The 16,889-nt window shown below is 32.9% G+C and overlaps 2 protein-coding genes across 3 annotated transcripts; one reads left to right on the forward strand and one right to left on the reverse strand.

The window, feature by feature from the left end:
- Positions 1–15: 15 nt before the first annotated feature.
- On the reverse strand, positions 16–14,516 carry LOC131844498 (probable multidrug resistance-associated protein lethal(2)03659). Of its 2 annotated transcripts, XM_059193404.1 has the most exons (28): positions 14,421–14,516; positions 13,732–13,826; positions 13,079–13,229; positions 11,457–11,528; positions 10,721–10,922; positions 10,182–10,319; positions 9,828–9,912; positions 9,597–9,753; positions 8,990–9,203; positions 8,750–8,876; positions 8,282–8,376; positions 8,058–8,214; positions 7,686–7,882; positions 7,352–7,434; positions 7,010–7,133; positions 6,755–6,913; positions 6,255–6,421; positions 5,885–6,064; positions 5,647–5,794; positions 5,416–5,566; positions 4,888–5,115; positions 4,271–4,434; positions 3,585–3,719; positions 2,768–2,923; positions 2,428–2,548; positions 1,856–2,094; positions 958–1,098; positions 16–98 (listed from the first exon to the last, which is right to left on the reverse strand). In XM_059193404.1, exons 1-28 carry the CDS (start codon positions 14,495–14,497, stop codon positions 72–74), a joined length of 3,990 nt encoding a protein of 1,329 aa, XP_059049387.1. In that variant the 5' UTR covers positions 14,498–14,516; the 3' UTR covers positions 16–71. The 2 variants fall into 2 exon arrangements, with proteins under 2 accessions (XP_059049387.1, XP_059049388.1); XM_059193405.1 differs by lacking the exon at positions 1,856–2,094.
- A 788-nt stretch (positions 14,517–15,304) lies between these two features.
- LOC131844547 (uncharacterized PE-PGRS family protein PE_PGRS36-like) lies at positions 15,305–16,616 on the forward strand. The gene is made up of 2 exons (XM_059193461.1): positions 15,305–15,355; positions 15,780–16,616. The coding sequence occupies exons 1-2, from the start codon at positions 15,305–15,307 to the stop codon at positions 16,614–16,616; spliced, it is 888 nt and encodes a 295-aa protein (XP_059049444.1).
- The last annotated feature ends 273 nt before the right edge of the window (positions 16,617–16,889 follow it).

Raw genomic sequence — 16,889 nt, forward strand, 5'->3', positions numbered from 1 at the left:
TGTAATAAGTATATTAAATTATTACATATTATATTTATAATAATAATATCTTGTCATTTATTAGTTCACTCCTAAGTTGAATGCTTCATTTTATAATTCTGAAACAAACGGAGAGGAATATCGGCTGTTTGATTTTGTCAAATATTTTTTTTCTTTATTGAAATCGGTTAATATAATAATGTTGTTTGATACGCAGATAGATAAGAGACTGAATATTACAGTATAGTTTTTTGCAGTTGCACATGTCTTATAGATAAAAATGTACCTATATATATGTATATGTGTGGATTGCAAATAAGATAAGCTTTATGGAAGTTTTTCTTTTGTGAATAACACTGACAGAATAGCGTCCTCCTGTACTCGTAAGCTACCAATAAATTATAAAAATTAGGACAGTTAATCGATTTCAGCGAATTTGCTAAAATTTCTTAATTAACTAGACGTATCATCTATTTCAGCAACCAAGTAGCTTGCTTTGTAATATGTTTCCGTTGTAGGATACAATTAGGTAGAGAAATTACAGGATAAGAGGCATGACATCTTACTCTTAGTTAGCAACGCATAACGTTAATATTTATTTTATTTTATTTTTATTTATTTACTTAAAACAGAAAAATATGTGTACTAATTTACTGAAGAAACGATGATATTCAGAGAAGTATAAAACTGTGTTGCGAATATTGACGCCCTCCAGAGTTTAATAAATTAAAAAAAAAAATGCTATCTCGTTACCCGTTAATCACGTATTGTCTAATAAAATTTACAAAATATCTAAGTTTAAATAAACAAATAAAATTTAACTTATAAACAAAAACAAAGAAGCCTTTGTAAATACATTAAAGATATCTACGATGAATTTTACAATGAGAATAGCGTGGATGTTGACTTGACGGGATATTTGCTATTTCTTTCTCCCCGCTCTAGTACTATTATATACCAAAATATAGATTCGATTACTTGGGCGGCGAGTTTATGGAGTAATGACGCCATTGCTGGCCCTGTTTCGGCTACCATCCTTCGGAAGTGTCCCTTTTTGTTCTGAAGGAGTATGTGTGGGTGATCGAACTCCATCAGCCGGCCAGCGTCCAGTACTAGGATCTGCAAATTATATATGTATAAGATATATGTTTTCAAAATTCAGAATATTGCAATAAAATTATAATACATCTATTCGTAAAAGTTTAATACAATGTTTATATTGAATAGAGATAATTTCTGTAGTATTTACAATAAAGTAATGTATACCTATATTTTTTTAATTTCTTAACGTACCTGTTTTTGTTAACAAATACAGATAACGTCTACGTACCGTGTTACATTATATTTTTTCTAATTCCTTACCAATTTTAATTATACCTATCTACTTACTTCCTAATAGTCCGGTTGACAAGCGGTTTAGCATAAGTTAAATTTTATTTGTTTTGGTAAATTTAAATATTTTGTAAATTTTATTTGACAATACGTGATGGGTAACGAGATAGGATTTTTTTTTAATTAATTAAACTCTATGGAGGCCGTCGATATTCGCAACACAGTTTTATACTTCTCTGAATATCATCGTTTCTTCAGTAAATTAGTACACATATTTTTCTGTTTTAAGTAAATAAATAAAAAAATATTAACGTTACCTCGGACGATACAAACTATTGTATTTATGAGTATGAGTGTTTACTATGTTTATTATGTAGGTATTTACAAAAAAAATATCTGAGTATGTATTTAAATCAGTGTCTAGTACCCATAACTTAAGCTCTTCTTAGCTTGGGATTAAATGGCGCTGTGTGAATTGTTTATCAAAAAACAAACATATACTAGTGAATACAAATATTTTTATAATGTGGGGATCGAACCCAACCTTGTCCGAATCAATAACAGTATTCAATCTATGTGCAATAGTGAGCACAGTGCAGTCCCTGAAGTGTTGCCTTATGGCAGTCTGTATGAGAGCATCTGTCTGCGCGTCCACGTTAGCGGTCGCCTCGTCCAGCACCAAGATTCTATTGTTATGCACTATAGCCCGCGCCAGGCACACCAGTTGGCGTTGCCCGACGCTAAAGTTTGTGCCGCCTTCTGCAACTTGCTTGTATAGCGCCTCTGTAATATTAATTGTAGGGCGAAGGGATTGTTAGTAAGGTGTGGAGTAATAACCACATTGCTAGCAATAGACTGTCAGGTTGACTTTCACGCGGTTCCACTTTGAAACCATCATGTTAAATTCCCGGCAAGACTTTCGTGAGATGCTAGATTATTGAAATTGAATACGTAATATATACGCAATTAAAAATAATAAGAAAGTTTTAAAACTTTATTTATATATAATTGGTTTATTAATATAATTTGAAAATATTCCGGGAGAACATAGTTTTATGTAATATGGCAATAAATTTTAGTGTAGAAATAATTACGGTTTTATCTATAGTATATTACCTGTGCCTTCATATCCGGATTGAAGTTCCACGTTATCTATAGCCTTCAATAATAGTTCGTCCGGATATTCGTCAAATGGATCCAAATTTTTCCTTATATTGCCACTGAATAAAACTGGCTCCTAAACATATTAATTGTTTTAGGTTTACATATAGAGTATTGAAGAAATCATTGCAATGTACCGAAGCAGAACTCTACTTAAGGGAAGAACACCACATAAATACAAGTAAACAAATCTGTATATCATATAATACCGTTGAAAGTTGGTTCTTAAAAACTTTAGTTAAATTTATTTAGGTGTGAATTCTTTTTAACGTAGATTAATTTTTTAATTTACTACCTGAGGTATGATTGATATTTTTTCCCTAAGATCATGAAGACCAATCGTCGAGATGTCTATGCCATCTATCATAATGATCCCTTCTAAATACGCCAGCCTGAATAAAGCTTGTATTATTGATGATTTGCCAGCACCAGTCCGGCCTACTATACCAATCTGTGCAACAGTTATCATGATATTAGTACGTGAAGGAAAAACTTGGTACACCTTTTTACGAAAATTGGATGTAGGTACACCTTTTTATGATGGAGAAGTAGGAAATTTCGCACTTATACTTTAGTCGTAACATTGTAGCATCCAAGAATAATTTCCTATATTTAATTGCTAGTTTTTAACTTGACTAGACTTAGGTGAGACTTGTCAAAATGGGTATGCATTTTTTTTATTACTATTAATTTTATGCTACGGTGCTTTTCTCTGCGTTGACGATTTACGCTGTCGGGACACCAGTAGAGGATGATAAGATGAGCATGAAGTCAAGTCAGTTGGAACGTCGTGACAAATTTACAAGGAATTTTTCACGATGGTTTCCAAAACGAAGTGCGGGGAGGTCAACCTAACTTGATACATTGCTAGCGATGGGGTAATTAGTTCACATTACTAACAATCCCTTTCCTCGTACTACGCATTATTATTGTCAATTTGAGACAGATTGATTGCCCGTCTATTTCATTTGATTGATAATTTGCAGATTCCATATTCATCATATGGGGTTATATCATGTATTCGTCGCCTATCATTTTCTATAATTTCAATAAAGATTTTAATATCATTTAATAGCTAAATTGATGGAAATAATTGGTATGGGTAGGTATACCTTTTCCTGAGGTTGAATATTTAAGGCTAACTTGTGTAATACATAATTTCCGTCTGGAGAATACTTCAAACTGAGATTATTGAAATTTATGGTCCCCTGCGAGGGCCAATCGTTAGGAGGTATTTTTTCTGGAGTCTGCAATACATTTTATTATTTACTTACGTAAATCTATTTCTAAAATGAATTTTACAACATATTTATTTCACGTTTTGAACTAATTTAATACTATGTCATATTACATACTACATTAGGTAGATATATACTAATATTATAAATGCAAAAGAGTGTTTGTCGATTGTAATAGACAGAACTCACTTATCTTTTCACAACTAAACGGCTAAATAGATTTTAATTTAGTTTTTTATCTAAAAAAAACAAAGTCCCGGGAAATCGCTGGTCTATCTCTACCTTGTTATTATGCGAATAACCTAACGTTCCACCTGATGGTAAGTGGTAAAAATCGCCTATAGCTATAGGTACCTAAATGCACAGCAATATGGATATCACGTTATTATGACCGTGAAATTCCTCGTACGACTAAGAGGTCGTAACTGTTATACTTCAATTTTACTGTTTTATTTCGCCTATTAACCGAAAAACGCATTTATTAGAAAGCAAGCTGCTTGTCGGCTAAGAGTTATACAAAGTATGCTTCTGTTAGATTATGTTAATCATTATTGTCTTACACTTCTTAAAGCAGGCTCTAAAGTCAGCTTGGTGTACTCTAAAACTCTTTCGACGCTCGTCATTTGGTTTTCCATTTCTGCTGATTGTCGCATGCCCCATTGAAAAATACCAGTCAAAGATATTGACTGAGTGATTGCTAAGCCTACATGGCTACTCTCCATATCTATACAATGTTGAGATATATATTAAATAAGTATGTATTTACAAAAAAAATATCTATACATTTATATCAGTTGTCTAGTACACATAACACAAACTCTGCATACCTTAGGACTAGATGGCGTCGTGTGATTTGTCCAGGGGTATTAATATTATTATAGAGACACGGTACAGATATCTATGTAGGTATATTATGTGCAATGCATACCTGCTTAAATTGTAATGTAACATTTAGTTTCTGTTTCAGCTGCATTAGTCGTATGCTTTATTGTGATAATATATTTTTTATCACAAAAAAGCATAAGTATGATGTCGCGACTAACAGCTAGTCTATTATACTACATATTAAATTAAGGATAATATTTGGAAAATAAGTGTATTTTTGTTATGTAAACATAATTTAAAAAAATTTGTCGTTTTTAAAATCTGTAATGTGTGAAAGTCCAGAAATACAAACCAGTCTTCATCAAACAGCTAAATGTGACGCATATAATGAACAATAAGCAGATAACGTCGAGGAAGTATCCGAACGCGCGGCTGCATGATATGAACAGGTACCACGCCGCACTGTGCAAGTCCTGATGTCGGTCGAACTCCCTGGTTAATAGCAATTCAGCACCGAACGAACGGATTGTGGCCAGTCCGAGGACTGTGGCGTTTACGTGACTGAAGACAGGGCTGCGAGCTGACGAAAATAATTCGCGGAGGACCATTTCATTATCAGCTTACGTGTTTATATTTCATTTTAATGTTTAATAACTTTATTTGACAAAATACTATAATTAAGGTGATAACCCAACACTAGACTTAACCCTATTTAATGTAAAATGAACATTCCACATAAGTTTGAAATTAGAAAAGATACGATAAGATATTACATATACATTACATATATGTATCAAGTTCGAACTGATTTCTGACAACCTAGGTAGGGTTTAATTTTGTGTAAATAATATAAGAAAGAAAATATTTAATTAATATTTACTTATTCCTTCTAAACGTTTAACGGCCCCTGTAGTTCGTATGTAAATTATACGCAAAATATAAAATATTATCAGAGCAGTTATAACTGGTATCAATAACGTGATATCGGCCATCAAGATCACCACTATGACACCGATCAAATTCAAAAGGATCTGAAAATAAGTTACTTCCATGAAATTAATCTGAATTCTTGATGTATTTATTATTATCTATTAAAAATAAATGTACAAACTTGAAAGCAATCAATCATGGCTTGTGGTAACAACTCATCAACAGCACCCATATCTTTGCTAAATCTGTTTAGGATTCTTCCTGAGGGGTTTGCGTGAAAAAAACTCATAGGTGACCGTGATATGCTCTCAAACATTTTGTCATGAAGCCTGTGGAATACCAATTGTTTTTATAATTAACTGTATTTTATGTAGTATGCATATAGAATTTATAATGATTAAACGGAAGGAATCACTTACTTTATAGATGACTTCATACACAGAGAAAAGAAAATAAGTGCTCTAATTAAAGCTACAATAATCGTTGCTAATGTAATTATGCCGAAAATCAAAACGAAATCATTCCGTACGAGGCCTTGTTGAGACCACAAGAGGTTATCTAAAGTGGAATCACCCGTTAATCGGTCTTCAACCTCACTCCTGAAATCAAAGACAACTACAAATCTTCATATATCACCAGTAAGAAGGACATTAGAACACCTTGATCTATTAAGAAAGAAATATGGTGCAGGAAAAGACCTGAAATAAGGGTTTTTATATGATCTGAGTCTTAAATCCAAAGTCATTTAGGAGTTTAATACAAAATTTTAAAATTAGATTATTCTTATACCATCTACTTATCCAATAATCGCAAGTGCTTCCACAAACTTGTGCCAGAATAAACATGATGCAAACAACAGTAACATATGGACAAGAAGCAGCAGTCATAAAATATTCGCGGTAGACAGAGCCATGTACTCGACCCGTAGTTTGTAATTCTGCCTCCTGTGTCTGCTCCTGCAATAATATATTGATATAATTATTTTACTGAGGTAGACTTTGTATAAGGTGTAGCTTTGTGTAAGCTTCGGTTGAAGAGTGAGATTTGGCAACGATTCATAAAAACTACTCCTCGCAAACGTTTAGTTATGCAACTCATGAGGAGTAGTTTTTGTGCATAGATACTTCGGGCGTCATATTTATGATATCCGTCATAATACTCGTGATATACGTGGTGTTGTTTATGTACCTATATAGGGACCTGGAGGTGGACCGCCAGGTAATTTGTGTTCCAATTTAAAAAAAAATATATGACGTCTGTTAAAAATTTACAAAATAATTTCTGCTTACTGTGGCACTAGTATTGAATAAAAGGGACCAGCGTCGTCGATGTAAACTGACTGTACTCGGTTGTGACATCGATATGCTCTGTCTTACTTTTGTGTCATCTTCTTCACGCACTTCCCGACCTTTATCCGCCATTAATTCTATTATCTTTAAATCTTGTTCCTTAAATAAATTGCATATATAATTTTTAGAAGTGTTTTATAGATATAGTATTATGCAAAATTAGCAAGTAGCAAATAATATTCGATTAAATATTACATTCAAGTCTTCAAAACCTCCCTCAGCAATAACTTTTCCTTTATCCATTATAATAATTTGATCTACTGACTTAATAAACTGTAGCTGGTGTGTTACTAATATTACGGTCTTTTCTTCAAGATACCTGAAATTGGTAATGTATGTAGAATGAACCTTAAATGAGAATCATCATAATCAATCTGCTGTTGGAATTTGGACTTTTCCAAGATTTGCCACTGAGCGCGATCTGCGGTAAATCTTTTCCAGTTGTTTACTACGTACTTCGCTTCACTTAACTGCAAGTAGTCCGTAGTCGTACATAATATAACGTTAAATAAGGATATTTCATATTTAATAACAAACCCTTTTATACATTTTTCAAATATATGCTTGGCTACTTGAGAATCAACAGCCGATAATGGATCGTCCAATAAGTAAATATCAGCCTGTAATTGAGATTAAATCAACAATTTATTGCGGTTACTATAAACATTAGCTAGTTTTGCAATTCAAAATATATGTACCTAGTACCTATTAACAGTATCGCGTTTTAGCTTTCTATTGATGAAAGAATTTTTAAAATCGGTCAAATATATTTTTGTCATCAAACAAAGAAACATAAAAAAACCAAATCCGTTTATCATATTAGTATGGATTTTATAGTGGTGTAAGTATAGTTGCAATGATGGAATCTTACTTCTTTGTATATAGCTCTTGCTAGATTGATCCTGGCACGTTGTCCTCCACTTAACGAGACACCACGTTCCCCAACAACAGTTTTGTCACCATGTGGAAATAATGAAATATCTCTTTCTAAAGCACAGACTTTACAAACTTCCATATAACGAGATTTGTTGAAAGGTTGTCCAAACAAAATATTCTGACGAATAGTACCTATGAATGTTATGCATGTTAGCATTACGTAGGTAAAGATGTTATTATATCGTGTGCCTAATACTAAACTGCATTGACTTATAAATTACAAAATTTGAAGATCAATTATAAAGTGGGTTAGGTACTTATCCAAAATTTGCAATTTTTTAGTTATTGATATTATAATTTTACTTGCCAACGAAAAGCCAAGGATCCTGGCTGGCATAGCTTATAGATCCTATGATTTCCATATCGCCTTGGGAACACGGTAATTCGTTAAGCATCATATGCAGCAAGGTAGATTTACCTGAACCAACTGCTCCTATTATGGTTGTTGTAGAACCAGATAATATCTGAAAATATGTATTCTCTAGACAATGTTTCTGATAATCTTAATATTAGAGTTTTAATAAGCATTACCTTTAAGTCGATATCTTCCACGGCATCTCTCTTAGAGGACTTTATCCAACGACTATTGGCTTTATTGAATGTGATTATTGCTTCAACTTTTTGCTCTATAAAATTAAGAGATAGATACTTAAAAGTTTTCGCACGTAATTATGAGGTAGGTATGTCCTACAAATATTAGAGTGGATTTGTTTTTTAATAGTCTTAACTATGTATTTGTATTCATGGTGGTATGTGTCTCTACATCTTTAGCATTAATGGTTATGTATGCCAATTTAAGTATTATTACGAGTAGGTATATAAACCTGCATTTGTGTGAGCAGTTCATACCTTTTCTGTCCTTCCTTTTGTATGAAGGGCCCGGAGTCTCCTTATTGGTAGCATGATCAAGTGATTTTAGAAGATCAACTAGAAAAGATATTTTGTTTTAATGTTTCTTCTCATACTACTTTATTATATTTTTTTTATCTGTTAAATTACCTATAGTGACTTTCTTCTTAGGAGTCACACTTTTTATATTAACTTCTAATTTCTTAGCAGAAGGATAACACTCTTCGGTCAATAAATAATCACGTATTCTCTGAACGGCTACGTTCATTTCAGCTATCTGTTTCATACGGTCAATTATCATTTAAGTTGACATATGTTTAAAAGCGATTATATTGTACCTACAATAAAACTGTAATTATTATACACTTCAATGAAGTATGAAGTCAATACCTGACTAATAGCTTGAGGAAAATATAACGTCATGGTCTGCTTTAGAATATTGTAAAAGCAAGTAAGAAAGAAGACATTTTCTACAGTGATTTTGTTGATATATTTCACATATAACAGCACAGTGATGAAGATACCAAAACGAGATGTGAACATGATGAAGGACATTATCATGCCCCGGATGTATGACGTCATCTTGATGTAGTATATTTCGCCCCTAAAATATAACAATAAATAATCAGGTCATTAGTACAAGGAGATGGAAAACTCTGATTTCAAATCAAATTAGCCTTCCTGGAAGATTACTGTAAGGTGAGGCTATCGGGCTACTGGGGAAGATCATAAAAAGAAGCCTAAGGAGGGTTGACGTCAGGCAGGCGGCAGGTCTTAAAAAACTAAAGCCAAAACCATTCCCTCATCACATATTAATAAATAGGATAAAGAAGAAGCAGACGTAATAATTCATTAGATCAAATACGAGTTAGTGTAGCTTATAGGGATACAGTTGTATAAACGTGACAACACAATTTGACGTAGAGATTGCGAGTATTTTCATGACACCAGCAATAGAAGACTAGAGTAAATTAATTTCTTGTTCTGAATTTCCTACCGTCGAATATCGTCAAGAATTTTTCGAAATGGTTGTTCCCATGTATACATTTTTATAACTTCCATTCCCATTAAGATTTCTTTCATGAGTCTCACCCTTTCGTCGGATTTTAAAGCAGTCCCTTTTCTATAACGGGCTGTTCTAGTTCCCAAAAATACTAGAAAGGAAAAATATAAATTGTTAAAACTAACTCTAGTATCTAGGTACTAATTTGTGAATTATGTTGCATACTTTGGAAGGGTACTACAGCCATAATAACCAAAGCTCCATAAACTGCAGCCATACCCATCTCTCTATACAAATATAATGTCATCAGCTGAAAAAATAAAATATCAATATTATAAATACGTGGTTGTACATTAAGTAAATAACTTTGCGTATTTATTTAAATCTCAGACTAGGGACATGTCTGAGATTTAAATTGATAGCAGTGGCACCTAATGTGAGAGACGTGGATGCGTTGAGGGCCAGTGTGGTTATTTGCCATGGTGTTTGAATGTGCTTGGCGAAATGTAAGTATCTTAATTATGTAAACAATACACGATAGCGATCATATATTTTTATTATCGTTTTTAAAATACGCACCAGAGTTTCACAAGGTCCGATCCAAAGGTAGTGGACGAAAAGCGGCCCCGTATCAAAACGGTTAACATCATTCGCCATTATGTTCACCACTAAACCTGCATTATTTTCAGATATAGCTTGTAAGCTTACTTTTAAAGCCTGTAAATAATATTATTGGGTTACGTGACATAATTCTAAAATTGATTCTAATTCAAGGAAACTTTACTAATGCTGAATTGCAAGGGACCTTATCCAAAATATCAAAATTGACAAAATATCATAGAGTAATTAGTTATTGTAGAATAAATAAATCCTAATATTATAAGCAAGAAAGTGTGTCTGTTCTTATTTATACATATGCGAGTATATAACATATTTATATGTATGTTTCTAGCTGTTATACGCGACTTCGTCTGCGTTTTTGGACATATAAAATAGCTTATAGTCGTGCTCTTGGTGCTTTATCTTCACCAAAGATCAGCCGTATAGCGTTTTTATAATATTATATTGGTGTGGATTAAGAATATTTCAATAAAAAGGGCCTAAATTTATCTCTTTACCTTTCTATAAATAAGACTGCACACGGCAACTCTCATTTTCATCCCTATATGCATTGCACCCATCATGAATGGATGCTGTACCATCACATTAACTGCGCTACAGAATACGATACCACACGAAAAGAACACGGCCTCTCCCCACGTGATACTGTCTTCCATATGGTAATAGTTGAATAGACGGGAGATATACGTCGAATTTGTTCTGTAATTATTTGTCTCATTTTAATGAAATACTTTCAATTAAATTCACAAAATTAATTAAAATTTGATTTTTATATTAAATGTGTATTCAAATGGGAATGTTTTATAGACCGAGTTCTTTGTGTAGACCTATGGGTTAATTAGAGTGTTGGTAACTTGATGATAGAGTGACAATTAAATTAAGTATTATCAATCTCATTTAATTGTGAATCTATTTGATTCGTAATATTGAATTAACTTAAAATTTGAAATTAATTTGTAAATTTTTATTGAACTACGCCGGTTTTGTATTATTTCAGTGATAATACTGGCCTAATTCAATATACAAACAAAGTATTATTATTGTGGTTCTAGTAAAATGAATAATAAAAGGTATTACTTATTCTATAATTTACATTCCCAGTTTAGTGGTTGTGTTTTTAGTATAAACAAATTCACTCTTTTTTCCTATCTAATCGGTACCACAGATAATACTTAAGAAGGAAAGATTAAGGCCATAACACTAAATAATAATTCTTTTGTATACTAAACTTACGTGCTATTGTGTAATTCTTGAGTTGGGCTATAGTATCGTAGTAACAAACCCAGAAACAGTGGTTGCTGTAGCCTATATAAAGAATAAATCTTCATAAAATAATAATCATTGAATATATAGTGCCTTATAAAAAAAATATTATTTATGTTTACAGACAAATAATGGAATCCCAAAGTGGTTTTTACATAAGTTAGGTAAAAAACCCTAAACAAGAGAGTATAAAAATATTTCTATTAGGGGAGATGGAGGTAAGATAGTAGTGGGTAAGACGGGGTACCCACCAAAATTTACAGTTCAAATTGATCAATCACGCTCTTTCAATCATCGTGCGACGCGCCACCATGAGACTTATCAGTCGCCGTGTGTTTAGTGGTTCATAAGTGCACAGTGTCGAAAAAAATGCATAATAAGTGTTTTATTGCAAGTTGCTTATCACATTTTCTTCTGGCTTAACACGTGACTGTGGTTTGTTAAATAACGTTACCTGGTGAGGTGTTGTTGTGATTGATGCTTAAACTAATCTATAAAAAAGTAGGCATTGTGTTCTTTAAATATTATTGACTGTTTTGTTTTTATTTATTTTTTTATATAAAAGGGCTCTGCAGGCAAGATGGGGTAACTGATGAGAATAATTCGGTTCTAGTTTGTTTTCCAAAAAATGAGTTCGTTTTTGTGAGTTTGTCTTTTTAGAATGATTCTACGATTAACGTCGTCGGTCGTGATCCGAAGAATCCATGCGGGAAGCGAAGAGTTCAAGCGGTTTTGGATGAAAAAATGGGTTATAGAGAGAAAAGTTAAGGCTTCCTAAGGAAATTCTCTCGTGTTGCTAAAAAGCGTGGACACACAGCAATTGTCACGTCGCCTCCTACAAAAAATAATTAGAAGTCATCGCCCACAAAAAAAAACAGAGCTGAACAGAAAAACTATAGAAAATAGAAACAAAAAAGAGAAAAGATTAATATAAAAAAAAAAAACAGAAGAAAACTACTACAAAAGATCAAAATAAAAAATTAAAGAAGAATAGCCGATCACCGAAAACAGCAAAACAATGAAGAGTTTCAACATCTGATGAAAGTGAAGATGGGGGAACACACCATGTATGTATTATGATGAAGTTTGTTCCGTTTCCATTGAAGGGTGGATATCATGCTCATTAAGTGGAAGATGGACTCATAATAGCTGCGTAGAAATAAGATGATGATGATGATGATGATGATGATGAAGTCATCCATGTCTACGTGTTCTGCCAGCTCGAATAATCATTGTTCTACAGAGATCATAGGATCATTTTCATCACCCCATCTTACCTCAGGGGGGTACCCCATCTTACCAGCACCATGGGGCAAGACGGGGCAAAATACCTTTTTTTTATTTTATTTTTTTTCTCTCAAATGTGTTACCTAAAGTTCCTAATGACACCAAATATACCTAAGAATAATATTAATTAGTTGTTATTTAAAAAATAAATATGATTGTTTCACTATGTAATTTTTTATATTACAGACCTTTAAAGCTTAAGTACCCCATCTTGCCACCACCTCCCCTATACAGGGTAAATCGTAGCACTGAATCTTCTGAATAACTACATAAATACCAGGACATAAAGTGTTTTAAACATATACCTGATCAAAAATTCCATTGCTGCAAGTATTAAGCCATACAACATGAGCTCAGGACCGAACACTTTGAGAAGGACCTTCCACAAGCTGGGCTTGGAACCATCTGCTAGCCTCTGTTCGACTTCTCTATCCCAAGTTCTTTGGAGGGCATCACCTTATACGAAATATTGCAATTAATTGGTCTTTTGATCAGGAAATGTAATCGGTCACTTAATTTAATTTTACCAAACAGTTATACACTCATCACATGATAACGTAATGACCGTGGTCCTCTCCAACTGCGATAGCGCCGATATACCATAGGTCGAGCCTTCAGCTAGCTTGTCACTTTAATTTCATAAAAAAGATACTTCTAGTAAGAATTTAATTAGTCAGACACCTACTTATTTCTTTTTTATAGTTGAATATGGAGTGGTGTAACTGCGTGCTCTATCGGTACATTTACAGTATGTATTATGGTTAGCAATGGTGCCTCTAATCTAACAATAATTATTAATAAAACAATAATCCTCGCGAAACATACCAATTTGTAAAATCGACACTTTAAAAATTCCTACCTTCAAAAAAGTGTACAAACTACATAATTGTATTATATAATTACATATATAGGTACTTTTAACTACTATTACTATGTTTATAAGGAGAAAATAATTCACCTAAGACATCTGAACGGTGTTCCGGTAATGGTCCATACAGATCACTTTCCTTGATGTCACGGTTGTAACCAAGTTTGAATGTTTCTAACGTCCATCTATTGAAAAATTGTGTGAATATTTATTTAAAATTTACAACGGACTTAGTTGGTTACTGTATTTCATTTTGCTACATTCGTATTCGTGCCACCACCTACTTTTCGAATGAGTAACTCACTGATTATTTTTCATTTTAAAAAAGATTATCTAAACTAAGGAAACATTATATTAACGTATATCTACTAGTTTTACTACGAGTTAGTGAAGTAAATTTTATTGAATCTCTTAAAAATATATATTTATAAATAGATAGATTAGATGGTTAATTGCTAAAAAATATGATCAAGCAAACTCCTTAGCAACTGAAATAGACGAGTCCGAAGCAACCAACGTAGTCGAACTTTTAAAAACTCTACTTAAACTGGTTTTTGTATGTACGTACTATAGAATTCATTTAAATATTTATGGGAAGAATCTGAAAAGGTTCGTCAAGAATGATAAACTGTAATCTCCTCTTCCCATTTTGCATCGGAACTTGGACTACAACCAGTAGAAAAGATTGCGTAAATGTAATAAGTAACATACGTAGGTATATTTTTTATATAGTAATAGGTGGTTTCTATAATCGTTTGTATCGAATCTACGATACGTACCCGAACGTTAAAACTGAAAATATATTTGCTTTGCATCGTGGATTTATTTGTCTTTTCTGTTTTGGACCTGTGTCCATTATATTTAAATAACTTATCTTTATTGTTGTATTAAAATACGTAAATTGTAATAAATTATAAAATCGAGTTGGGCAAGAAATTATATTTTTTAACCTAGCTATATAATTATATATATACTGCCTTACTTCCTTTTGTAACGGTATTGAAAATTCGGCCGTACAACTACTGATAATTATTTACCTTTGTTCGTTACTCGTAAACGTGACGATTCCTTCTAAAACATATTAATATCATAAAGAATGTTGATATTACAAAATGAACACTCCTACACGTACAGCAAAGTACAGAACTGTTAGATATAATTTTTAAATCATTCACGTTTATTGTTTTTCTTGCATTGCATTCAAAATAAAAGAATTAAACCAATTAGAGTAATTATAATATTTCAGGGCTATATCTATTAGACGGTATATTTTATAAAAGCTTATATTATACGAACAATTCACGCAGCACCTAGATAAGCAGATCTTTGTTATGGATGCTAGACTAGATACATAGAAAACACCCAGACCGATTCAGACAATTATAATTATGAAAACAAATATTTGAACCGTGCGACTAATCGAATCCGTCAACATATCAAGATCGTATCTGTAGATTATAACAGTTTGTTTAGAATATATAATAAACGTTCAACAAACAAATTCTTCAAACATGAAATGTGTGGTAAAGCTAAAATAATTTAATTTATTGCTTAAATTAATTTTATCACTGACTGTACCAGAATGTTAGTACTGTTGCAATAGAGGGTTTATATATAGGACATGTATAGTAAATAAATGAATTCTATATTTTATCAATTAATTATGGCGTATTTTCCTATGCTCCCCTTGACTTGTATTGCAGTTCTTTGTGGCGTAAGTAATATATCACTCTCTTATTTAGTTTTAGAAGAACCCCTTGTATAATGTGATCTTACCTAGTTTTACTGAATTGTTATATTTTTTTGTACCTAAACGTCTTATATCTGTTTAATGTATGTAAATAATTAAGTTCAACGGAGTATGTTTATATCATTTTTTTACGTACGTTTTACATGCGTACGAATGAGTACAGATTCCATAAAATGTAATCCGAATAATCTAAAATAATTATAATTGTGTTACCAATACCCCAAAAAGAATTTTACCTACCATCATTTCAGTACACGTCAGTTTAAATTCATGGCAACAGTTTTGGAAATATTTCCAGGACACATTTTAATAGGAGAATAGTAATTATCAGAAATATTAATTTGCATAAAATACAGTTTTTATATTTGTTGCTTTTTGTCGTCGATAGCTGATCGAAGCGCAACACCTCGGCCGCCCCGTCTACACTTATATGCCAACGCGTCCCTCGGAAACGACTCCATGTGCTAATCCAGGAGAGGATTTTAACCAGTTGCTATTGTTATCAAAACTTTTGGAAAATGACTGCGATAGTGCATCGCATAAAGATAACTATCATAACGTTATTAACGTTGGAGAGATCATTGACAAGTTGGTCAACGCGTTAGTATTTACCACAGCTCAACGTGGTGGCAGTGGTTATTCTGGAGGGCATGGTGGATTCACAGGACATGATGGGTATGGAGGTCACGGTTGGTCTGGAGGACATGGATTTGGAGATCATGGTTGGTCCGGTGACCGTGGTGCGCCTGGATCTGGAGGGCACCGTTGGCCTGGTAGCTCTAATGGTGGCCATGGTGGGTCGGGAAGTCGCAGTGGTAATAAGGGAAATGACGAAGGGCTTGTAGACTTAAGTTTGTTAGACAGCAACGACTTAGTTAAACTAATGTTATCTGGTCTTGATATTCTGCGTGTAGGCGTAGGTTCTGACAATAATAAAAGCAACAATAAGAATAAAGATGAAGGTCTTATAGATTTAAGTTTGTTAGATCACAATGATTTACTTAAATTAATGTTAGGTGGTCAAGATATTCTGCGTTTGGGCGTGGGTAGTGATAAGAGTAAAGGTAGTAATACAGCGAGTGGCGCTGGTAATGTAGTTGGAGGACTTCTTGAAGGAGTTGGAGGATCTGTTGGTAAGGGTGCCTCTGATGGCAATCTGGTAGGTACTGTTGGTGATACCGTTAAAGGCCTTCTAAGTAGCAATGGTAATGGCTCCATACTGTAACACAAGACAAACAGATCGAAGTAAGAAAAGATAGCTATGTATTGTGAATTACTCGACCATTTCATGTAAACATTTCATTTTAAATTAATAAAATATTTTTCAATAAATTGCACAAACAGGGTCCGGCCTAAGTGTTAATATGATTTTACTAATGTTAATGTGTAATAATTTAAACAATTAAAAAAATTCTTTGATATTAAATCACAATGTAGTAAAATCTTGTTAATTAAATTATTCCTTAAACATCTTTATTCCGTACATCTGCGGCTTTAT

The sequence above is a fragment of the Achroia grisella genome, unplaced genomic scaffold, assembly GCF_030625045.1.
Source record: "Achroia grisella isolate CSIRO2021 unplaced genomic scaffold, CSIRO_AGI_Agris_v1 utg402, whole genome shotgun sequence".
In the NCBI taxonomy this organism is placed as follows: Eukaryota; Metazoa; Arthropoda; class Insecta; order Lepidoptera; family Pyralidae; genus Achroia; species Achroia grisella.